General features: G+C 45.3%; 1 protein-coding gene and 1 long non-coding RNA gene across 4 annotated transcripts in view; one reads left to right on the forward strand and one right to left on the reverse strand.

Moving 5' to 3' along the window:
* The first annotated feature begins 161 nt into the window (after positions 1–161).
* On the forward strand, positions 162–7,909 carry LOC129145542 (uncharacterized). The gene is made up of 3 exons (XR_008551284.1): positions 162–245; positions 6,947–7,037; positions 7,689–7,909. It is a non-coding gene; the product is annotated as an uncharacterized LOC129145542 (long non-coding RNA).
* IP6K2 (inositol hexakisphosphate kinase 2) overlaps positions 1,423–26,100 on the reverse strand; it is a 28,817-nt gene continuing 4,139 nt past the window's right edge. The window contains exons 2-7 of one of the 3 annotated variants that reach the window (XM_037528699.2): positions 16,971–17,139; positions 9,488–9,823; positions 7,364–7,586; positions 6,232–6,407; positions 2,895–3,070; positions 1,423–2,191 (exon numbers count right to left, since the gene is read on the reverse strand). In XM_037528699.2, coding sequence (XP_037384596.1) covers positions 1,691–2,191; positions 2,895–3,070; positions 6,232–6,407; positions 7,364–7,586; positions 9,488–9,689 — 1,278 coding nt within the window. In that variant the 5' untranslated portion in view covers positions 9,690–9,823; positions 16,971–17,139 and the 3' untranslated portion in view covers positions 1,423–1,690. The other 2 variants (XM_037528692.2, XM_037528706.2) reach the window with 2 other exon arrangements.

The following is a 26,100-nucleotide window of genomic DNA, read 5'->3' on the forward strand; positions in this document are numbered from 1 at the left end:
CTTGAAAACAGGAACCCGACTGGCACATTCCCTGTTCAAAACCTCACCCATCCTCACTCCCCACCCTACCTTCTCTCTTCAACCACCTGCTTCTTCAGCCTCTCTAAGGTGTGTCTTTGCATATTTCCTCTGCTTAGGACACTCCCTCCATCAGAGTATAAGGTCCTCATGACCCATCAGTCACTATACATTGCTGTCTTTATAGAACCACCCCAGATGGTCTTCCCCCTTCTGAGAGCAGAAAGGTGAGCTGCTAATGGGTGAGGGGGTTGGTGCCTTTTGACCTTAACAGCTTGTTGGACCCATTCATCTTTTCAGTCAGCCCTGACCTCAGGTCTCTGAAGTTCACAGTGCCTGGGGTTGCAGGATGGGGCTGGGAAATGGGGTGATTAGCCCAGGGGAGAGGCAAAGGGTCTGAGGAAAAGGTCGCTGGGAGTTTCCCATTCCTTTCCAGGGACTAGTCTAGTCACATTTCCCACTGGCAGTCTGAGCTCAAGGAACAGGGGGAGTGAGCACACCAGGCCAGTGTATACAGGTGACCTGGTTTTGTAAACAGTAAACACTGTCCCACAGTAAATACTGAGCCTTAGAGAGGAGGAGCTGGGTGGTTAAGATGCAGGGTGGATTTGCTAGAGCTGGACATCAGATCCTGTCTTCTTGGAACAGTGTCTGTGCTCTTCTCCCCACAGAGTGCAGTTCAAGACCTCCTGCCACACCTCCCACTCCTCCCAGAAGCCCTCTTAGCACAGTTCTCTTAGGGCTTCTTTGGCTAGAGTTGCGTGAAGGACAAAACTGGCATGGTTGTAGTGGTGACCCGGGCTGGAAAAGAAGAGACGGAAGGTATGGCCAAGAGGACCACCCTGGCCAAAACATCCCCTTCTCGTTGAGCCCCCACTTCCTGGGACCCTTTATTGCAGAGCTCATGGTTGCCACCAGGCAAGAATCTGATTGCCTGAGGTCCCAGTATTGGTTCCAGGACATCTAACATCACAAGGTTTGGCCAATCAGCTACTACCAGTGGTGCCAAAGTTTGGCATACCTTCTGCCCAGGCTGGAAAGTTTAGCGTAGTTCTTTGCATGGATGGTGCTGGGACACTAGACCAGCATCTGTATCTCAGAGGAGCCTGGCATGGTTATGTGTGTTGTCCTTTTTGTATAACCTTGGAATGTTGGTTAGGGGATGAGGACAATGCTAAGAAGCTGGGTCCACAGGGTGACAGCAGTAGCAAGGAGAATGCTGCTAATTCACAACAGAGGTCACAGCACGTATAGTGAGGGTTCTAAGGTGACCTGGTTTTGGACACTGTAAACACTGTGTCCACAGTAAATACTGAGCCTTGGAGAAGAGGTGCTGGGTAGTTCAGATGCAGGGTGAATTGCTAGAGCTGGACATGCCCTGGCAAGAATGACAGCAGCACTATGTACAATTAACAAAAAGATTTGTATTAGAACATTTCACTCAGGGAAGAAAGAGGTATCTGCATCATCAAATGTGGAATGTTGAAGAAATAGTTAAAATAAATATACTCCGAGCGTGGTTGGGGCTGGCTCAGGCTGGGACTCACAGAGGCCTCTGCACATCAGCTCCAGGCTGCAGGGGCCACCACCTGGCCATACTGGCCTCCTTCCCGACGCAGCACAGCTGTGCCTGGGACACAGAGTCTCTCAAGTGCTGGTGCAGCCAGCAAGCTCACTCCCCACTTTCCTCACTTATCTCTGTGACAATGTCTATCAGGCTTTGGAGCCCAAAGATATAGCCAGCATCCTGGCCCTCATGTACCACACTGTCCTCGCCATACAGCCTGCAGGTGGTATGCGCAAAGTCGATCATGCGCACGTCCACTGAGCTGGTGCCAATAGGCTTGTAGGCATAGGCACCAGCAGACTCGTCAGCTGACTCCTCTGACAGGTCCTCTAAGTCCTCAGCATCTGAGTCCAGGGCCACCTCAGGCCACTCCTTGCCATCATAGATGACTAATAGGGAGCTTGAGTAGAAGCGGTAGGACTCTTGTCGTTCCAACACTGCTTTAAGCTCAGTAAGCTTCTTAAGCACAGGGCCCAGGAGCTCACGGCGCAGGTACCGCCCATTGTGGAAGAACTGGAAAAGTGCCTCCTTGAAGCCTTGCACCGACAACTTCCGTCCGTGGTATTTGTTCATAAACATAAGCTGACCACTGCCCACCTGGTACACCTGTGGGAGCAAGACCAGCAGGTTAGATGCTGACAGCCATTCCAGACCCTAGACCCTGGGGTGTGACAGCTATATGACAGCCTGTATCAGATCCTTTTTTTTTTTTTTTTAAAGATTTATCTATTTTATACAAGAACTGGGGTACAAGTGAGAAGCACGGAGGGTGAGAGAGAATTCACCAGAGACAGAGCAGGGTGCAGAACAGGCATACAGACTGAAGACACTGCTGAGGGGAGCAGCGGGCGAGGCAGGAAAGGTCTGCTGTGCCATGTGGGGTTCTCCCTGGCCAGTGGGAAATTCAACCGGTGCTGCAGAGGCTGTGGACAGTTGTGCAGCGTGGCGCTCAATTGTTGCGCCACCGGGGCAGCCCCAGATCCTTTACTTGTTAAGTACACCAGATACCAACCTCTCAGAGCAACACCCACTCAGGATACAGCCCTCTGTTCTGGGTACTGTCCCCAGCACCTGCTCAATAGAGAGGGCCTAACCCTTTTGTTTTCCTCTCCCTCCTGTCCATCAACTCTGGATTCAGGCAGGCAGGCAGGCCAGCCCCTGAGGGGGTCATCCAGGCATCCTGTTTTCTAACCAGAAAGTGAGTCACTCAAGTCAAATTTGGACTCTTCTGAGAAAATAAGACCATGTGGGGGAGTGGTAGCTAATGGATGCACCAGCCAGCCCTCACCATGGAGAGCACTCCCCTCACCTGCATGCCACACACACGCACACCGATGACTGCAGATGTGCTCTGCTGGCATTTGCGGATCTGGTTGGCTGCCTTCTCCTCTGAAGCATCGTCACCATGCTGGCGTGTACCCATCTTGAGGTCCAGGACACAAGGGACCTCATAGCGGGAAGTCAGGTTCTCCAGTAAGATAAATTCTGAGTAGTTAAGGACAATTTTTATTTATTTATAATTTATTTATTTATTTATGCATATAAGAGCTGGGGTGTAGGCCAGAGGTGCAGGGGTGGTGGTGAGAGGATTCACCAGAGTCAGAGTGGGGAGCAGAACAGAACAGGTGGATCCACTGAAACACACTCCTAAGGGCAGCAGTGGGTGAGACAGGTCTGCTGTGCCACGTGGGCCAGCTCCCTGGCTGGGGATTGGATTTATGCTGCAGTGGCTGCAGATTGCTTCATAGTGCTGAGGCTTAATCCCCTGCGCCACCAGGGAGGCCCAAGGACAATTCTTCTAAAGAGGAAGTGCTATTGCACGGGCCTTAGCACTCCTAGTGCATACAGTGCCCCAGAGGGCCCTGTCAGTCCTGCTATGTCCCTTTAGAGAGCCTCAGCCCTCTTTTAGGCTAGAGGGCTAGAACACAGCTTTAATGGAACTGGCCTGAGAACGGCCTGGGTCCAGAATCAACAGAGACCTGGAGTCTCAAATTTCTGAACTCAGCAAGATATGGGACCAGGGTCCAAGAGCATAATGTCCCTGAATTAGAAACAGAACATTGAATAAATTCAGTAGCTCCTATGTGGCCTTAAATATGAACTAGAAATACCAGTATGAACTCATGAAAAGTTTCTTTTGCTGGGATCAGTGAACTATGGCCCACTATTTGTTGTACAACCTAAAAGTTAGGAATGGTTCATTCATATATATTTATACACACACACACATATACAAATATACACACACGTTGTGTGTGTATGTGTGTGTGTGTGTGTGTGTATATATATATATATATATATATATACATAAAAAGATTTTATTTATTTTTGCATAGAAGAACTGGGGTGTAGGCGAGGTGCAGAGGGTGAGAGGATTCACCAGAGACAGAATGGGGAACAGAACAGGCGGATCTACTGAAATACACTGCTGAGGGGAGCAGCAGGCGAGACAGGAGAGGTCTGCTGCACCATGTAGGTTAGCTCCCTGCCCGGTGATTGAGCTCAGGACGCAGAGGTGGCAGCACTGAGACTTAACCCCTAGGCCACTAGGGAGGCCCCTCTTGTATTTTTAAAAGGTCAAAATATACATAATACTTCATAACTTGTGAAAATAAAATTCAAATCTGTGATCACAGTTTTACTGGAATACAGTCACATGCATTCATTCACAATGTTGTCTATGGCGGCTTTCATGCTACAATGGTGGAGTTGTGACAGAATATATGGCTTATAAAGCCTAAAACATTTACAATTTGGCTTTATACTGAAAAGATTTGCAACCCCTGCCAAATGGATTCACATTTGGGGTAGGAAACAGTCACATCTAGAGTACATGGCCCTGGACCATCTTTTCATCCCAGAAAGAAAACCATCATACACTACTGTGATAGTGTCAAAATGATTTGGGAGCCTTTTTAAAAGGCTCCAATTGCCAAACATATAACAATTTAATTGAGCATCAATAAAGATAAATGAAACAGACTAAACTGTCAAATAATTTGAACTCATGGACTCATTGCTAAAAATTCACTGATCACCTTTGGAAGATGTTCAGAACCCCATTCCTAATTCCAAATATCTGGTAATTAAAGAAAAATGAACATTTAACTTGCCTTTCCTATATAAACTATACCTTAGAATAAGCATGTAGTTGATGAATAAGTTTCTCTTTATAGAATTCCAGTTAATTAACGAGAGAATGAGAGAATTACATAAAGGAAAAAAGGATCTAAGGCAAGGACAATAAAAAAGAGAATGACTTAACTGAACAGCTTCCTGATGGAAATGCATAGTGCCCCTTCTGAAGGATTCTTGCCCTGTTTCCCCTCCTTCCACCCCAAATTGTACTTGAATGTGACCAAGCCTGTAGATCAAATTATCAACTTAATGGAAACCGAGGGGACAGAGTAACAACAAACCACTGGGATATAATCAATAAAATCCAGACAGTGGGAAACTCTACAAGACCCAGTTTCTTTGACAAGAAATTTCCCGGGGGTAGGGGGGTAGGGGTGGGGGATTTAAACATTCAAAAGATTTAAACATTTCAGCCAAATGCAAATAAGCCATCAATAAAAGCGTTTAGGAGGCAATCAGGAAAATGTGGACACAAACTAGACATCTGATAGTATAAAATTACTATCTACTTTTTAGAACACTGGTATTCATGCTGAAAAGTAACCCTAACTAACCCTATCTTTTAAAGATACATGCAGAGGTGTAGACAGATGGAATGTATGGCTGAGACTTGTTTCAAAGAGTCCCGCTGTGGGAACTTGGGTATACAGATAGTCATCACCCAAGATTGATAGGAGTGGCTAACCTGCAGAACCTAGGTTAGCTGGCATTCGGAGGTTCAATGTGTCATTCTATTTTTTTTTTTTTAAAGATTTATTTATTTATTTATACAAGCACTGGGTACAGTCAGAAGCGCGGGAGGGTGAGAGAATTCACCAGAGCCACAGCGGAGAGAAGGACCGAAGTACACTGCTGAGGGGAGCAGCTGGCAGCAGGAGAGGTCTGCGCGCCATGCGGGACCCTCTTCCGGTGGCCGGGGAGCAGCTGGGGATCAAACCAGCGCTGCAGAGGCTACGGGCAGTTTTACAGTCCAGCGCTCAACTGCTGCACCACCGGGAAGGCCCCTGTCATTCTATTTTCAATGTTTAAAATTTTTCCTACTAAAAAGTTAAAAACATGCTCAATTCTGAGCAATTTTCTTCCATAAGGTTAAAAAAACAGCTTGGTAGCTTAAGGGGGGAGGGAAAGGACCCCACTGTTTCCATCATGTGCCAGTTTGGTGAATCGGGATTGAAAAATCGGCCCGTCACTCACTGTGTGGGGACTTCTGCAGAAATCTGAAAGCAAACCAGCATCTTACACTCTGAAGACCCCCTGATGAGGTTGGTCCCTTCACCAGTGCTCTTTACCCCCAGGGGCACATCCTCTCCCCACCATCTGTACTTGTAGATCACCTGTACTTCGCCGATTCCTTGGCCAGATGGAAGCGCTATTTGCCTACAATTTTCACATAGGGTATCCTGGCACAACCATGACCAAAAAATCCAACCCTTCTCTTTGAACTCCAAGGGTCTCTTCACTTCCTCCCCTCTCTCTCCAAGACAGAGATGCCCTGTGAAAAAGGATACTGTACTGGTTCCGATGTTTTGCATTCTCCTTCATTCTCTGTAACTGTTGTTGGTGACACTTCATGCTCCAAGGGTTATAGTGTTTAAGTTGGGAACTTACATTCCCCTTTTTCTCTACACTGTAGTACAAGACTTCGGATTTCTTCAGCCACTCAAATTCTTCTTCTAACTTATGGCTATAAAGAGACAAGGAACCAATAAATCACTATTACTTATCAAAATTCAGGACAAAAGAGCCATGAAGGAACTTTCAGGAGTGATGGGAAGTTTAATATCTTGATGTGGTGGTGATTTCAGCGCACACATTAAATGCTTCAAATGAGTACATTACATAAAAAAAGTGACTGAAAAAACAAAGGGGCTGCTGTTTCTTATAGCGAAGAGAACCCAAGATGCAAGCATAGTTTCTGGCGCCAGCCACACGTCCAAAGGCAGCCTTCACTATCCCCTTCGTCTAGATAATACCACCCATCCCTGGTTTCTGGTACATCCAGGCTCCCTGATTCCAGATACTGAAGAGTAGGGAAATCTGAATTGAAATTCCATAGGAATAAGTCAGCCTACTCAGCAACATTATATTCAATTTATATAAATTATCTATGTTTTCACAAGCTCTACCAAGGTGTAGCACTTGGAAGGCCCTGCTGAGAGTCCTCCTCTCTGATGCCCCAAGTTTCAGGGATGCCCAAGTGATCATTTTGTCTCTCATTATCAGCAGGCAATCTAAAGTGACAGGAAGGCTCCTGTCTTGGTCATCGCCACACCCCTAGGATGCAGCGCAGAGCCTGGCACAGGCAGTTGCAGAAGTGAGTGACCAATATTTTTATAGCTGCCACTGCAGGTGTTAAAACAGCAAGATCTAGGCAAGTCTCCTGTCCGCCTATGACTTTGCAGGTGTCTCACTTTTTCTTTCTCCTAATAAACCTGTCCTTTTAAAATGTTAAAAAAAAAAAAAAAAAAGCAGGATCTAGTCCAGAGTATAAGAAAAGGTGGGTGTGTCATATGGGAATTGGCCTCCGAGTGGAACCTGCTAACTTCGTTGTATGAATTCTTAACTCCAAGGGGCTGGGTTGTAATAACTAACAACTCCCATTCCATAGAATCCAGGGTTTTCCTCTCAGTCTATACCCACCTCTTCATCTTCTCCTCTTTTCGATGCTGTCGCACCCAGTCCTTGGGGGTCTTTTCCGTTTCTAGGACATGATGTTTTTTGTTTGTCCACCTTAGGAGTTTACTTTTTGGTTCACAGTCTGAATTATCTACATTGTCCACAGTTCCATGGTCCCCTTTTAATGGATATGCTATTAAACACAAGTTTCTGTCTTCATCTTCTTCAAAGCACACAGATACTACACCTGGGAGGGGATGAGGAGCAGAAAGGACTTTTAATTCTACAAGCATATGTGTTATAAGTAACATGATTGTAACATTTGTTTTTTTCTTACCCTGTTCCTTAGTCTCTAGGTTGCCAGAGGCCCCAAACTCATCTGCAAACCTAACAAATATCAAAACAGCTAGAAAAGATGACACCATACAAGACAAGCGATTAGGGAGCAAACATGGCTGAGAGTCTTCCTCTCTGGTGTACTCAACAAGGCAAGAGCCAAAGAATTACAAGACACATTTTTCCATCATTGAAAACGTTTATTAATTTGTATGTAACTCTTCTAATCCTAAAACGTAAAAACATTTGCTGTTTTTATCTTGTAGGAATTTTTAATGGCCTAAACAGAAACTCTTGACAGCCCAAGACTGGCTTTAAAGCAGAGTCTGAACACAGGGGGAACACAGGTTTGCCTGAGGGGTGCGGAGCATTCAGGGTGAGGGAGGACTGGGCAAGCAAAACAAAATAAAGGAGCAAACAAAACAAACCACACAGCACAACAGACACCTAGCAGAGGCTTCTTGCAGCGCCCCCACATGGGTGGACACTCCAAGCCTTCTGTCCTTCTCAAATGTTACTTTATTGGTCTTTGCAGTCTCAAGTCACAAAAGAACAAAATGAACACAAGGCAAACAGGGCTGGGCCTGGAGCACAGATGCATGGTGGCCTTCAAAGGAGCTCTCCCCTGGAGTCTCTAGAACCTGCCATGTGTAATTTACACAGTCTTTGAGGAGGGGCTGTTAGGCGTGAGCATTTCAGCAGGTGCCGACGAGCGCCTTACAACCGACTGGCTGAACACCTTTCCTCCCAGGCCTCTCTGGCCCCGGGTTCACTCAATTTGCTCAGTCCTTGCTGCCTGCCCGCTCGCTCGCTCGCTGCAGGGGAATGCGTGCTCAGAGAGAGACGACACTTCTCATTTGGTCCCCGGCTCTGAGAATTCAGGGGACCACACTTCCCTGTGGCCACAGGGGAAAGGCCCAGGGGAAATAAGGGGACAGGGGCAGCCAGCTAACAAGGGGCCTTTGGCTTTGTCCTGGAAAAAAACAACAGAGAAGGACCAAGTGAGGGCCCCCAACTCCCCCACCCCCACCACAACACACATGCATATTCAGAGTACAGAGAGAGACGCCCAGTACATTCTGTCTTTAAAGAGCATGTTTCAACAATACCAGAAAAACCTAAGTTGTTCAAGAGTCTTTTGTATAACCAAGCAATGCAAATTTAAAATTACTTTAATGGGTTCTTCTTTGATTTACAAAGGATCCCCCCTCCCCAGGAAAGTCCACACCATGCTGGTGGCTGCTAATGTCCCCCCAAATGCATTATAAAAGGGAAAAAAATCACCATGTATGAATCAAATGGTTGCCTTAATATAGCAATTTCGGGGACATTCCATAATAGCAAAGGGCTTCAGCTAATCAGCACAGGCCTCCCACTCCTGCATTCCATCTGACTCAATCCTGCTCCCAGCCTACCTAATCACCCGGACTTCTGGTTTCCTGGAGGACAAAAAGCAGGCGGCAAGTATTCTGTGTAAAATTCTCTCAAAGTCTTCCCCCGCTGTCCCCTCATGGGGGACTATGGGTAACTGTGATCAAGAGAGACCTGAACATAAAACACAACTACACTTCCACCAAAAATAAACTCAAAACAAACACATCCACAAAACAAAACAGAATTGAGCAATCTTACCAGGGCTTGAAAACTGAGGGTGTGAGGTGCTGGGCTGAGGGCCAAGAGGAGGAGGCGGGAAAACAGGGAGCCAGGAGGGGATGAGGGTTCCCTGGATGGCTGCCTGGGCCATGATTCCGTGGCCAGGCCTTCTCCAATCTCGCCAGGTGCTAGCTAACCCTATGGCAGCTGGGGGCTCACCTTTGTACTGGGGAGTGAATTTGCGCATCTCAGCCGGGAGGGTTTCGTAGAACTGGTGCTCCCTTGGGACCAGGGGCTTGCACAAGGTCGTCTCGTTGAAGCGGAGCACGCAGGAGTGACCCCCGACCTGGTGGCCAAAGGGCTCCAGGAGGACGCCCTTGGTGCGGGGCTCCACGTCCATGGCCCTGAAGGCTGGGCTCATCCTCCAGGCGCAGGCGGCCGGGAGAAGGGGGAGGCGGCAGGGTCCAGAGGCCAGCGCGTCCTCCGTCTGTTGTCTATCCGTGCGTGTGTCCCTCTATCAGGCCTCAGTTCCTCAGCTGTGCGGGGCAGGACGCTCTGCGGGAAGCAAACAGTGAGGTGGGAGTTGGAAGGAGCCTGGGAACCACCCTAGAGTCAGTCACCAGCCCTCCAGCTGAAAGACAAACAGCAGCAGCTCGCGCGCGGCCCCGCCCACGCCGCCCACTCCAGCCCCGCCCACTCCCTCGGAGACACAAAACAGCAAACAGCCCAGCTCTCGCGGGGCGGGGCACTGGGCGGGGACAGATGCCCACAGGGACTGGCTATAGGTGCCCCTAAATAGCTGGCGCTCCCAGACATGGGCGTTAGAAAGCTACACAGTCAAAACAGTCAAACACCTCCTTTTACCACCATGAGGTAAAATCTCAATTTCAATTTGGTATTTGGATTAAATCTTACTTTCTCATAAAACTGTTAAAGTCATTAATGCCCCAGTCTCTCGGTTAGCTACGTATTTTCAATAGATTATTTTTTAGAGCAGTTTTAGGTTCCCAGGAAAATTGTGAGGAAGACGAAGAGATTTCCCATATAGGCCTACTCCCCGGCCCACAACAGCCTCTCCTTTTTCAGTACCTCCCACGATACTGGTTACAACTGATGATGAACCAACACAGACATTATCATCACAGTTTACATTAGAATTCACTCTTGCATTTTATAAAATGTATTTAAAGAGACAACCTGCTTACACATCCTCTAGTAAGATTTACTTCCCCAAGAGTCCCATAAGCACCAATCCTGCCCACAGCCAAAGATGTGCCCCATTAACCTTATTAACAGTGGAGCGGGGCCTAGCTTTAATGATTAACGTCTGTGTCTAAAAACAACTGTTCATGGCTGACAAACCCCATTTACAAAGATACACAATGTTCTAGGTCACTGACTATTTTAATCGGTTCTATCCTGATCTCCAAATGCTGGGGCACACCTTTAAACCGAAGCTGTGCTCCTGTGGCAATCAAGGGCTGTCTCAGACCTTAGACCTGACTTGGAATCTCAGGCTACACATCACTTCTCAGCAAAACACACCTCCTGTGTGCTCTGTTAATCACTTCACAACATTCCAAGCTAGTTCTGTTTTCTGTCTATAATTTACAGACTACGCAGTCTCCACAAGCATTACTTACAGGGCTTGAGCTATACTTCAGTATCTCTACAGGGTCATTACTGGGAACTCCTTCAGTTCCCATGACTCCAACTGTGGTGCTGACAATGGGTCTGCAGAAGATGTGCCCAGTGTCCTCTGGTATGAGTAAAACACCGACCATATGCTAAGTTCTTTACAGGAACTTACCTCATTTGGACAAGGTACTTTAATGACAGAGACACTATCCTCCCTGGTGCAAACAATGAAGCTGATTTTGGGGGAAGTGAAGAGACTCATGCAGGGCCAGGAACAATAACCCACAGCTCCCAAGTGAAGCAACCGGCTGAATGCCCCCATGTAGCTGCCTCAAGGGCCCATGGTCTCCAGAACTTCTGCCCCAAGATAGTACTCCTATGTACATGGGACATTTAGTTTGTACCATGAGAATGCTTTCATCATATATTTAATTTTCTAGTTATAAAGTAGCCTCCTTTAAAGTGTTGAAGCTGGTGTTGATCTCTTCCTTTTAAAGAGTGGGCCCCAACTGGGCTCAAGGGTTAGGAATCAATAAGTTTTCCTATATGTAAAAAGCAGAAACCCAGAGGTTCTGATTCTCACCTTTACTACCCTCTCATTCACAGAATGCCTCAGAGGACATGTGGAAATAGTTCCAGCACACAACACAGGCAACTAGCACTAAGGATGTTTACATCCCAGCCACTCCTTACTCTCTCAGAAGGTGGCACTCTGGGGCACCTGGCCTCACTGTAAGCGTCTATACAGACCAGTTCACGAGTCTACTAAAAATGGAATACCGAAGGAAAGCTACTGGTCTGCATCAAAGACGGAACCAGATACCATATTTATTAAACTGTAAAGCAAGACACTTCCTATGGCCCAGAATTCAGAAACACAATCCAAACCGTTCATAAAAGTGTAAAACAGCTTTTGTTATCAGAGTCATGCTACCTATTAATGCCAATCCCTCTCCAACTTTGTTCAGGAATTCTTAAATGTAGTCAATTAAGTGAAAAGTCTCTGACTTCTTTCTTACTCATCCCCACCTCCAATGAAAAAATCTAAAACAAAAACCAGTCTTTCATAGCAACTCTCTAGAGTATGGTTCATGGGTGTGGCTAAAGGTGGAAAGGCCAGGTAAAGGTCTCCACCTCACCTCCTCTGAGGTCCCCAGTGGGTTCATTAGCTGCTGGGTATGACATGGCACCCTGCCACACACCCTCCCTGGTCCCTGCCAATACCTCTGGCAGTCCACAGCGCACTGCTCCCAGGAGAAGCTTCATCTTGGGTAGAGAGGCAAGAAAAATAAGGCCCATTTTCACCTGACCCAAGTCTGATGACAGAGAAAACTCCCAAATGTGAGTCAGAATTAGGGAGACAACGGATTATCCAGTTAGCTGGAGCCATATTCAAATCCCAGTTCTGCTGTTCAATTATTTAGGGAGATTCCAAATATCCCTGACTCCCTTTAGGTTCCAGTTTTCTGGTTTATAATATGGAGAGGAGAGGCTTAGATCTCTACTCTGTAGACTGTAATCAAATTAGTGAGTGGTAATCAGTATTTTGTTAGTTTGTCTGGATAAAATAGGAAAACAGTAAATATAAGTGCACTGCACATCGTCAATCCTGTTTTGTCTTTTATTTAAATGATGTTCATTCTCTCAATATGAACATACATATGGTTTCAATGTACAATATGTTTCTCACATTTGAGGTTGCAGACATAGAAGTAGAGGTTCTATTCTACCATTTCTCATAGACTCTAGCCTGTGGGAAAATAAAGGATCAACTGTTTCCAAGGACATCACCTTCCTCACTAGCAGCCTCAAACTAGCAAGAAAGAAGTATCCAAAGATCTCGCTCTGTTTCATCTGCTACATTCTCTGTTCCCCATGTAGTTTGAGCAGTGGGATCTCTTAATGGCTCTTAAACAACTGAGGTCTAAGGCCCAGTTTCCCAGGAATCCTGGAGTAGTAACTGTGAAGTCCATGAGATGTGTGGACCCTCTACCTAGAGAGACAAGGAATAACTAAAATATTGGCTTTAGATTTTAACTTCTAACATTGCTTCACATTTGCTCATGAAACAATGAATAAAGAACAGGACATGACTCATCCTAGGCTAGGGTAAAGCCACCTAAACCAACCAAATTGATTTAGGGATCTGCTGGAAACAATACCTTAATATTCTTGACTTTTAAAGTATTGCAAATAAAACAACTATGACTCATGTGCCTCCCTGGTGGTGCAAGGGGTTAAGACACAACCTATGAAGCTACCCACAACGTCTGCAGCACGAATTCGATTCCTGGCCAGCCAGGGAGCAACCCACATGGCGCAGCAGACCTCTCCTGACTCGCCCGCTGCTCCCCTTTGGTCAATCTGCCTGTCCTGTTCCCCGCTCTGTCTCTGGTGAATCTTCTCACCCCCGCACCTCTGGTCTGTACCCCAGCTCTTGTTTGCATAAATAAATAAATCTTTAAAAAAAATATAAAACAACTATGACTCATGAAAACCCCTGGGCCCTGAGCTCATATAGCCAGAATTTAATGATGTTACAAACAGGATCTTCTGGGCCCACTTATTCTGCTTTAAAGCCCCAGAGCCAAGTAGTCACATGGGATGGTGGGAAGCACACTAGTCTGGTAGTGGAAAACAACCCTTTCCACCAGCACCTCCTCTGTGAGCCCCAAAGCCACCCACCACCTGGCATCTGCACACATCTGTACACAACCCACAACTACACCACCACAGTAGGTCATGAGAACTCTCAAACATTGCTGGTAGGAATACAAAAAGGTACAACCACTTGGAAAAGCAGTCTGGCAGTTTCTTATCAAGTTAAACATATACTTGTTATATGACCCAGCAATCCCAGTCATAAGTATTTGCCTAAGAGAAATTAAAACAAAAATCCACACAAAGACTTCTACATGAATATTTAATAACAGTACTATGCACAATAGCAAAAGATGGAAACAACCCAAATGGGTGAGGAAATAAACAAACTGGTATATACATATTTTGGGTATTTATTCATCAATAAAAGGAATGTATTGATACACACAACAACAAAAGCGGATCACAAAAACATGTTAAATGAAAAAAGCCAATCACTCTATGTATTTTATGATTTCATAATATGAAATTCCAGAAAAAGCATAATTACAGTAGCAGGAAGCAGGTAAGCGGGAGGGGGGGGGGCGCTGGGCGGGAATAAGTAGGGGAGCTGACTTTATGCAAAGGGGCCCAGAGGACTTTTAAGAGTAATGAAAATGGGGCCTCCCTGGTGGCGCAAGGGTTAAGACGCAACCTATGAAGCTATCCGCAGCCACTGCAACACGAGTTCAATCCCCCGGCCCCCCAGGGAACTACCCACATGGTGCAGCAGAACTCTTCTTCTGACTCACCCTCACCTGCTGCTCCCCTCAGCAGCGTACTTCGTCCAATCTGCCTGTTCTGTTCCCCACTCTGTCTCTGGTGAATCCTCTCACCCCCCCCCACCTCTGGCCTGTACCCCAGTTCTTGCATGCATAAATAAATAAATCTTTTTTAAAAAGAGTAATGAAAATGTTCTATACTGTGACTGGAAGAGTGATTATATAAACTTGTCAACACTCATCAAATTACAGACTTAAAATTGATGAATTTTATTGTCATAAATTAAAAGGATTACATTTCCTTTTTAAAAAAGATTTATTTATTTATGCACATAAGAGGTGGAGTGCAGGCCAGAGGTGTGGGGGAGAGGGGTGTAGGGGGTAGGGTGAGAGGATTCACCAGAGACAGAGCAGGGAACAGAATAGGCAGATCTACTGAAATACACTGCTGAGGGGAGCAGCGGGTGAGACGGGAGAGTTCTACTGCACCATGTGGGTCACCTCCCTGGTGGGAGATGGAACTCATGCTGCAGTGGCTGCGGATAGCTTCATAGTGCTGAACCTTAACCCCCTGTGCCACCAGGGAGGCCCCAAAAGGATTAAATTTCTTACACACTTTTAAATTAACATAATTTTCATAATAAATACGTATTTCTTTCATAACCAGAAGACTATCCTTAAAAAGGTCACACTAGCTGCTAAATAGCTTCTACATGCAAATGCACTGGCTGAAGTTTACTTCTTGTCTACTTTAACTAGGTTCATTCACCTCACACTAAGCATTCTGAATCTTTATACCAAGGTTAGCCAGGCTGCTATCTTGGTTAAAGGATTCCTCTTTTACTGTGAAGACACCCAACCCCCAACCCCCATGGTAGACTTTTAAGACAACTATTTCCCCCTCATATATCCATGACACCAAGCCATCTCATTCTGAAAGTCTAATTATTATCAGGGTCATAATGTTAGCAGACTTCTATTAGTTGCATGGTTATTCTTTCCAGTTCTTGTCAAGTTAAAGCAAAAGCATCCTTTACAAACAAAATAAAAAACATCCTTTATACATCCTTTTATATAATAGAAGCATAAAAGTTCAATAATACTTTCTGTAAAACACCCATAGAGAAAGAAAAATCACTATCAAATTTGTTCCAATTACAACGGCTTTCTTGTTATTTCTCAAACATGCTTGGCATATACCCGCCTCAGGACTTTTGCACCTGCCATTCCTTCTGCTAGTACATTCTTCCCTAGATATCCACTTGACTTATTATTCTCTTACCTCTTCCTGCTCTTCATGCAAATGTCAGGTCTTTAATGAGGTCTTCCTTAGCCACCCATCTAAAAGTATCACAACTCTTACACAATCCTGCTTTCTTTTCTCCTTGGTACTTGTAACCATCTAACAGTTTGCCTATGTCTTATTTTTTGTCTTCCCTACCCTGCCACCACCGAAAACCAAAAATCTTTAAAAAGTCAAGAGATTTTTTGACAGTTCTGTTCACTGCTGAATCTCTAGTGTAGAAAAGCACCAGCACAGAGTAGACACTCCACAGATGTACCGTAAATCACTACTGCATCACAAATACCTGCTGCATACAGATCAACAAGAGATTCCAAGGCACCCACTGCAATTATCTAAACCCACACCGACCATACAGTGAGTACAATGATTAAAACACTTTATAAAATGCATTCTGAGCACTGACTGGTGTTTATTTTGCTTTTATAATCTCCTACCTTACTAAGTCTGCTTTAACTAGGAAGTATAAATGAATGACGCTCCAGCTGAACACTCAACTAGGGCCTGCTGGTATGGAAACATTAATGTAAACAAAGCATGGACTCTTAATGTAAGGACAAACAACCTCTTGGAAAATTCTCTGGTGTAGAAAATCAGGCAAGGAAAGGACGGTCACTAAAGAATAAACTTTAAAGGGGCCTCCCTGGTGACGCAGCGGGTTAAGCACAACACTATGAAACTGTCCACAACCTCTGCAGCATGAGTTCGATCCCCAGCCACACAGGGAGCAACCCATGTGGCATAGCAGACCTCGCCTGACTCACCCGCTGCTCCTCACCAGGAAAGGGGGAGGTTCCCTGTTACACTTTCAGCAGTGTATTTCAGCAGATCCGCCTGTTCTGGTCCCCACTGTCTCTGGTGAATTCTCTCACAGGCCCCCCCCCATCTCTGGCCTGTACCGCAGCTCTTGCATGCATAAATAAATAAATCTTTTAAAAAAATAAACTCTAGGGCCTCCTGGTGGCGCAGCAGTTGAGCGCTGGGTTGCGAAGCTGCCCGCAGCCTCTGCAGCGCCAGTTCGATCCCCGGCTGCTCCCCAGCCACTGGAGGAAGGTCCCACATGACGCGCAGACCTCTCCTGCCACCTGTGCTCCCCTCAGTAGTGTGCTTCGGTCCTTCTGCCTGCTCTGCTCCCCACTCTGGCTCTGATGAATTCTCTCATCCTCCCACGCTTCTGACTGTATCCAGTGCTTGTATAAATAAAATTAAATAAATAAATCTTTAAAAAAATAAAAATAAATGTTAAAAATATGGTTACAAGAAGATTAAAATACTATCATAACTTAAAACAAATATACAACTCATATTCAGAAATTCTGTATTTATACTGAGATACTGAGTTCATATCCCAAAAACCCAAGGTTTTCAGGTTGCTAAATCATCACTGACAGATAATTACCGCCATCTTTTTGCAGGCAGAGCAAATAAAGGCCAAGGGTTGGTGCTGAGCACATGCAGAAGGCCTCTTCAACAATGCTGGTGTCTCAGGCAAGATGACATGGAAGGAAAATCATTTCCTCCATGACCTGGACTTCCAGTGAAGTTGTACAACAAATAAGGCACAGTCACTGGAGACAAAATGAATATACAAAAAGGAGTTTTAGCAAAATAAAAGCAGAAAGGAAAAGAAAAGTTGTCAGTGTTTACCTTGAGGGAGGCACTAAGGACAGTGACTGACCAGACTGACATGTCTAGGTACCTGATATCAAACTACTGCCAATCTCAGGAAAATTATCACCACTGCTCAATTGAAAAACAAAAAAAATCAAGTACCTGCAGGTCACGTTTAATCCCCCATCATGTATGCAGTCACCTCCACATCCAACAATACAGGGGACATACTAGTAGGATACTAGTAAAAGTTTGCTTACTGGTATTTCATTTTTTAAAAGAGATTTATTTTATTTATGCCTACAACAACTGGGGTGTTGGCCAGAGGTGCAAGGGGTGAGAGGATTCACCAGAAAGTGAGGAACAGAACAGGCGAATCTACTGAAATACACTGCTGAAGGGAGCAGCAGGCAAGATAGGAGAGGTGTGCTCCACCATGTGGGTTAGCTCCCTGGCAGGGGATGGAACTCTTGTTGCAGTGGCTGGCAACAGCTTGATAGCACTGAGACTTTAACCACTGAACCACCAGGGAAGCCCCCCAATATTTCATTTTTTAAAAAAACATTTATTTATTTATCTATACAAGCACTGGGCACAGCCAGAAGTGCAGGAGGGTGAGAGAACCCACCAGAGCCAGAGCGGGGAACAGAACAGACAGACTGACGAAATACACTGCTGAGGGGAGCAGCAGGCACGGCAGGAGAGGTCTGTCACACCATGTGGGACCCCCGCCGGTGGCCAGGGATCGAACAGCCTTACAGCCCAGCGCTCAACTGCTGTGCCACCAGGGGAGGCTCCCCAATATTTCATTTTTTAACAATATGAGAAAATGCTTATGATATACTCTTCAAGTGAAGTCAGCAAGATACAAAATTATATCATTTCTATTTTCTGGACTACGTCTAAAGGCTTAGAGAGGAAAAGACTGGCAAAAATATCAGTCATGCCACTGAACTTTGTACAATTAAAAAATAGTTATAATGGTGAATTTTATATTATGTGCATTTTACTACATACACAAAATTAAAAACCCAAGTAGCAACTACTTTTCATGGTTATCTACTCCCTTCCACAGCCTATAGTATAGTCATTGTATAGAAAAATGCAGTGCCTTGAATGCCTTTAAGTCTCACAGCTCATGTATGAAAGAAATGTGATAGTTTCTCAAATCTAACAACAATCTTAAAAATCTACATAACAAATGATGAATTATGTAGTGGAAAGGAACTTCCAGGGGCCTCCCCAGTGGTGGCGCAGCGGTTGAGCGCTCGGTTGCAAAGGTGCCCACCTCTGCAGCGCCGGTTCAATCCCCGGCTCCCAGGCAAAGGTCCCATATGGTGCACAGATCTCTCCTGCCACCCACTGCTCCCCTCAGCAGTGTATCGTCAGTCTGCCTGTTCTGTTTCCCTCTCTGGCTCTGGTGAATTCTCTCACTCTCCTGCGCTTGACTGTACCCAGTGCTTGTATAAATAAAAAAAAAAATCTTTAAAAAAAAATTAGTAAAAAAAAGTGTATAAAAAAAAAAAATGTTGCCCCAAAATGTAGAGAGAAATGTAATTGTTTTGCCTACTTTTTGAAACTTGTAACTTCTAGAGATTTCTTTTCAATCTAAATATTCACTTTCTTATCCAACTGCTTTCATAACTATAAATTATTTTGTATGAATAACTAAATTATTTTGTATGAAGATGGCACTTATAACTACTTCTTAATTATAAATTATATTTATAAATTGTATATATGTTACATTATATAAATTTTAGATACCACAAAACTTGAATATGCTCTGTACTAAGTGGTAAGATTGCCACTCACTTCTCTTTGGTCTTCTGAACGTTCCAAACGTCTTGAAATATTCTCAAACTCAGAGCATTATGCTACATTTACAATTGGAAAGAAAAGTATTAGGGGAAAAAAAAAAAAAGAAAAAGATTTCACTGAGACCAAAATAGGAAAACTCAGATGGCTCTCAGCACTTGAAGGTTTTTAACTCATCCATAAAAACACACTGACCCAAGCTATACTGCACACTCAGAGCTCCATTCCATGATGGAGACCCTGGGAGATGGATCACATGGGAACCAGTGTGGATTAACAACCTCAACACACTCTGTGTTGTACATGCCCTAAGGTGTGTACAACGGAGGATCAGAGGAAGAAGTGACCAACTCCTCAGCCTTCAATGAAAATGGGTGACAACCACGCTGGAGATAAGAGTTGCCTTTATTGAACTCTGTTCTGTACTCCTTCACTCTTCTAACAGCCCTCTGGTGTACAAATGGGTACAACTAAGGTACCTCGAGGTTACCACATCCCCAAGGTCTCATCACAGAAAACAACATATACCTAAAATGAAATAGTCACTGCTGAGAACACTAGAATTATTGTCATCCTAAGCTCAAAGGACCGCAGCTGACTGGCTGGGAGAGTCACCTCCATGTTACATCAGGAGCTACTTCCACCAAAGCAACAGACCAAGAGACCAAACACTAGTGTCCTACAACAGCTTGAACAGATGCCCTCAGTCTAACACTAGGTGTTCATTTTCTTCCTTATTAGCATTTTATTCTAGTTGTAATAAAGGAGAACACTATCAGGTGCAAGGGGAATTATTTCAAGAAAGTCACAACATGCTAAGGGAAAAATAAAACAGTAGATTCTGTTCCAAAAATTTGGACAAGCTTTTCCATAAGAGGAAATAATAGCCTCCCAAATGCTTCTCTCCCCTGGAACCGCCAGCATGACCATACTGCCCCATCTCTTTGCCTATCAGACCAGAAGATGTCTGGAATGACAGGCCGGATGGTGCCAAGATGGAGGAGGACAGGGAGAAGAAGCAGTCAACCTATTGAGAAATATATTCATCAGAGAGTCTCCCTGGTGGCACAAGGGATTAAGACGCAACCTATGAAGCTCACCGCAGCCGCTGCAGCACGAGTTCGATCCCCGGCCAGGGAGCTACCCACATGGCACACCAGACCTCTCCTGACTGGCCCGCTGCTCCCTTCAGCAGTATGTTTCAGTCGATCTGCCTGTTCTGTTCCCTACTCTGTCTCTGGTGAGCCTTCTCACCCCCACAACTCTGACCTGTTCCCCAGTTCTTGTATGTATAAATAAATAAATCTTTAAAAAAAAAATAAAGAAATATATTCAGAGCTACACTGCTAGAATTAGTTTTTTTTTTTTTAATAGAGGCATGTTTATTTATTTATTTGTTTGTTTGTTTGTTTATACAAGCACTGGGTACAGTCAGAAGCGCGGGAGGGTGAGAGAATTCACCAGAGCCAGAGCGGGGAGAAGAGCAGGCAGAAGGACCGAAGTACACTGCTGAGGGGAGCAGCGGGCGGCAGGAGAGGTCTGCGCACCATGTGGGACCCTCCTCTGGTGGCCGGGGAGCAGCCGGGGATCGAACCGGCGGCTCAGAGGCCGCAGGTAGCTTCGCAACCCAGCGCTCAACCGCAGCGCCACCGGGGAGGCCCAGTTTTTTTTTTTTTTTAATATCTTGTTTGTTTGTTGTTTTTTTTTTTTTAAAGATTTATTTAATTATTTATATAAGCACTGGGTACAGTCAGAAGCGCGGGAGGGTGAGAGAATTCACCAGAGCCAGAGCAGGGAGCAGAGCAGGCAGAAGGACCGAAGCACACCGCTGAGGGGAGCAGTGGGCGGCAGGAGAGGTCTGCGCGCCATGTGGGACCCTCCTCCAGTGGCCGGGGAGCAGCCGGGGATCGAACCGGCGCCGCAGAGGCCGCTGGCAGCCTCGCAATCCAGCGCTCAACCGCTGCGCCACTGGGGAGGCCCTAGAATTAGTTTTTGAAAGAAAAATATTTGAAAGAATTTTTTAGAACTACAGCTTTTATTAACTGAAACTGTGGCAAAATGCCCTCAAGGAAATAAATGTTAATGATTCTAAGGTCCCATGTCCTCTTTATCAAATTTTCTTAAAAATAGCTAAATGTAGGGCCTCCCCGATGGCGCAGCAGTTGAGCGCTGGGTTGCGACGCTGCCCGCAGCCTCTGCAGCACGTTCAATCCCCGGCTGCTCCCCGGCCACCGGAGGAGGGTCCCACATGGCGCGCAGACCTCTCCTGCCGCCCGCTGCTCCCTTCAGTAGTGTACCTCGGTCCTTCTGCCTGCTCTGCTTCCTGCTCTGGCTCTGGTGAATCCTCTCACCCTCCCGCGCTTCTGACTGTACCCAGTGCTTGTATAAACAAAACAAACAAATAAATAAATAAAACATGCCTCTATAAAAAAAAAATCTTTAAAAAAAAAAAAATAGCTAAATGTATTCCACAAATCTTTCACACCATGAATTTTCAATCCTCCTCTAAAAGTCCATTACCCCTTTTGAGGGCAATTGGTGTCCAGCCTCCTCCTCCTCCTCCTCAATGCAGACTATGACACCCACAACTCAGGAGAAAACATACTCAATGGAGATGGTCAGACATGACCCCCTCAGACTATGACCAAAGTTGCTCTGAAGTCTTGATCTATGGGGGACTTTGCTACCTTGATTTACAGTTCACTAATGTGCTGGTAAGTGATGATCATCGGCTATCGCTAAGATTATATGCTCCCTGCCTGTGGTCAATGTTTACCCCTGCCTAGCTCTCAAGCCTGCTCCCAAACCAGATGACGCATGAACGCATCCTCTCAAACAAATATGCTAAAAATAATTCAGTCCTCCTGTGCAGCCACAGAACCCAAGCAGTCTGGATCTGGCCAGGCCAGCAGCCTGAGATTATACCTGTTGGTGAAGGGTCAAGGTGTGCCTGTGACAAAGGGACACAATTTTCTCAGGTCCTCAAAATACCTCACTCAGGTAAATATCCCCCCGACCCTGCCTCAAGAGTCTGCAAAAATGTCCCAGGTTCACAGCACCAAATTTGGCAACTTTTATCACCCAACCACTCTGTCTGAGTACAGTCAGCACTCTGCTAACAGCCAGGGAAAGAATGAGATATGGGAGAAAATTCCCGACACTGAACAGAGCCATTTGCCAGTCATCCTCCATAAGTCCTGAGATTTCTTTTCAAAATAAGGCACAGGCACAGAAAAATATTAAAACATTTCTTTGGGGAAATCAATTTCAACCACATCCATATTTATTTTTCTTTTTAAATATATCTTTTTATTTATTTATACATACAAGAACTGGGGTGTAGGCCAGGGGGTGGGGGGGAGAGGATTCACCAGAGACAGAGTGGGGAGCAGAACAGGCAAATTGACTGAAATACACTGCTGAGGGGAGCAGCGGGCAAGACAGAAGGGGTCTGCTGCGCCATGTAGGTTAGCTCCTTGGCTGGGGATTGAATTCATGCTGGAGTGGTTGGCGATAGCTTAATAGCACTGACTTTAACTCCTGCTCCACTAGGGAGACCCTATATCCATATTTCTTAAGTAAATCACACACTGACCTTTTGGACCACCTGGCTCATGTGAAGGGCAATGAATTCAATCAAGAGTAGCTTTGAGGGGCCTCCCGGGTGGCGCAGCGGTTGAGCGCTGGGTTGCGAAGCTGCCCACGGACTCTGCAGCGCCGGTTCGATCCCCGGCTGCTCCCCGGCCACCGGAGGAGGGTCCCACATGGTGCGCAGACCTCTCCTGCCGCCCGCTGCTCCCCTCAGCAGTGTACTTCGGTCCTCCTGCCTGCTCTGCTCCCTGCTCTGGCTCTGGTGAATTCTCTCACCCTCACGAGCTTCTGACTGTACCCAGTGCATGTATAAACAAAAACAAACAAAACAAAATAAATAAACAAACAAATAAAACATGCCTCTATAAAAAAAAAAAAAAAAAAAAAAAAAAAAAAAAGAGTAGCTTTGAGGACTGGAAGGGAAGGCCAGACACTACTACTTTTGTCACCTTACCACTCTGTTTCCTTTCTTTGGCTCTATACTAAGAGCCTAAGGTACTTTCAAAGTAAATACACATTTGAGAGCAAGATAAATCATTCCTGGGAGAGGGGTAGCCTGTCCCTTCTCATCCCTCACCTGTTCCACACCTGCTGGCCACACCCATCATTTTGTAGGGCCCAGAGCCTGTCAGCTGCTAGTTGGCACTTCTACAAGGTCCATTCTTCCCAATGCCCCAGAACCCCGGATTCTGGGCTTACAGTCCTCTCATCACGTCCCAAAGTAGGTGTGGCATCGCAATCAACCCTCTGGGTTCTCAAGCTTGCAGCCCTGGGAAGGTGTTACTGTGTCTATCCCATAATGTCCAGGATAGGTTCTACGTAGGCAAGGGCCAGCTCAAAGGACCTATATTCTCATACTCAGATAACGACACAAAGAAAGAAAAATTCACACTCAGCATGGGGTCCTCCGCCAACTCAGCTGTCTCCTCCAGAAGCACATACCTTGAAGGACACACACATTTCACTGTCTTACATGTAAAACCTCTATTCATAATAGCAGAGAAACTGAAAAGATTCAACAGAACTGACTGGCTTAGAAAGAATAATCTGGGGGAACTCCCTGGTAGCGCAAGGGGCTAAGCCTCAACACTATGAAGCAATCAGCAGCCATGGAGGAGACCCACATGGCACAGCAGACCTCTCTGGTCTCGCCCGCTGCTCCTGTCAGCAGTGTATTTCAGTCAAGCCACCTTTTTTGCTCCCCACTTTGTGTCGGTGAATCCTCTCACCCCCGCCCACGCACACATACCCCAGCTCTTGTATGCATAAACAAAATCTTAGAAAACAAAACAAAAAAGGAAATGGTAATGGACATCTTCCTTAGAATTGGTAATACAATTTCTAAGATTATTGCAGTGTCTCCAATAAGATACATGGATGAATGCATAGGAGAAAAAAATACTAACTGAACTTCTACTCTGACCAATTACGACGTTCAGTTAAATACATTCATGAGAAGAGTTTAAATATATAGGTATAATGTCAACAAAAAGGAAGCAGAGGGTCTTGTGACAGCACCTACTGGAGTTCCACCTCTAAGTCACAGGGTTGTAAGAAAATTCAAAGACTAAATTCCTCCATTCAGATTGGGATGAGACTTTTGATCACCTCACAGTGGCCAGGAACAAAAAGAATACAGGTAAAAGACCAAACACAGTTAGGGTCCCAGGAAAAGTAGCTATAGCTGGCACTTTTCTTCTTTGTGGACAGAGTGGTATAGGTGCCAACCACATCACTTCAGCAACAGCTGCATTTCACATTTAGAATCAAATCAAGGCATATGCTTGTTCTGCTATCTGTTTTGACCTGGAGACCACCATCTTGCCAACCATTTAAGTCTTAACTACGTGGCATCTCAGTGACATAAAGAACAAAAAATCTTTCTAGTTACTAGAATATTAACTTTTGACCACTATGTACATACAATCTGTTGCCTCAATGGCAGAGGTGTTATCTATTTATTTGTCATAGTTTAATCCTTACTTGTAAGACTGAGTTAGCATAACTTTAATTAGAAAAGAGTCCCGTTAATGATAATTTACACTAAGAACAAACTCTAAAAAAGACTGGAGAAAATATCTATAAATAGAAAAATGAATTCAAGGTGCACGTGAGCAGGATATGGGGCCATGATCAGGGTCAACAAAGGGACTGAGTAAGTATTAAGTGCTAATCTTCCCTCCAACTGCCCATGCGGAAAATGCCAAAATGGCATTGTGCTACAGTCTTCCTGGTCACCAGGCCTTTAGGGAATACCAACTCATCTGACAGTAGTGCAAGCTGGGCAGGGCTGACCTGCTTCCTCCCTCCATCCCCACGGTAAAACACACCAGGGTAGACATCCCTGGTGGCACAGGGGTTAAGTCTCAGCACTATGGAGCTATCCACAGCCACTGCAGCACTGGCCAGGGAGGTGACCCACATAGCACAGCAGACCTCTCCTGTCTCCCCTGCTGCTCCCCTCAGCAATGTATTTCAGTATATTCGCTTCTTCTGTTCCCCTCGGTCTCTGGTAAATCTTCTCATTCCCTGCACCTCTGGCCTACACCCCAGTCTCTTGTATGCATAAATATATATCTTTTTCAAAAAGTTCAAAAAAATTTTTTAAGATTTATTTATTTATACATACAAGAGCTGGGGCATAGGCCAGAGGTGGGGGGGGGGGAGGACCCTCCAGAGACAGAGCGGGGAACAGAATAGGCACACCAAACCAAGTGAACTGCTGAGAAGAGCAGCAAACGAGCCAGGAAAGGCCTGTTGCGCCATGCGGGCCGCTCTCTGGCCGACCGGGGATCGAACCCGCACTGCAGAGGCTGCGGACAGCCCCAGCCTAATGGCCACACCGTTGCTGAGAGGTGCCTATGGTGACTGGCTGCATCCCAACCTGTCGCGCCACCTGGGAGGCTCCCCCAAAGATTTTTTAATTAAAAAAAATAAAGGCTGCATAATACCCACAATCATATTTATTAACTTAAATATTGATGATATTTCCAATTTTTTAATTATAGTAATAATGCTTTGAATCCATGTTTCAACACTGTGGAAGTAGTTCTGTAACAAAAATTTCCAGTAGACTTGGTAGGAAAGCACAGATTTAAAACCTGGACTAGAGACTTGAACATAAGACCATAAAATTTCTAGAAGAAAGTATCAGTGATAAACTCCTTGACACTGTTTTTGGCAATGACTTTTTGGATTTGACACCAAAAACAGAGGTGACAAAAGCAAAAATAAATAAGTGACACTACATCAAATTAAAAACCCTCCGCACATCAAAGACAACCATTAATACAATGAAAAAGCAACCTACTAAATGGGAGAAAACATCTGTAAATCATATATCTGACAGAGGGCAATATCCGATATGTACATAAAAAACTCATACAACTCAATCGAAGAAAAAAATCTGACTAAAAAAGGACAGAGGGGGAGGGGAAAGCACAATGGACTATAGTGGAGGGCCATGAGTATCTTGGTGGTGGAAGAGCTACATGACTACACAAGGGGAG

The sequence above is a fragment of the Talpa occidentalis genome, unplaced genomic scaffold (assembly GCF_014898055.3).
Source record: "Talpa occidentalis isolate TD23 unplaced genomic scaffold, MPIMG_talOcc4v2.1 talOcc4.10, whole genome shotgun sequence".
NCBI classification, from domain to species: Eukaryota; Metazoa; Chordata; class Mammalia; order Eulipotyphla; family Talpidae; genus Talpa; species Talpa occidentalis.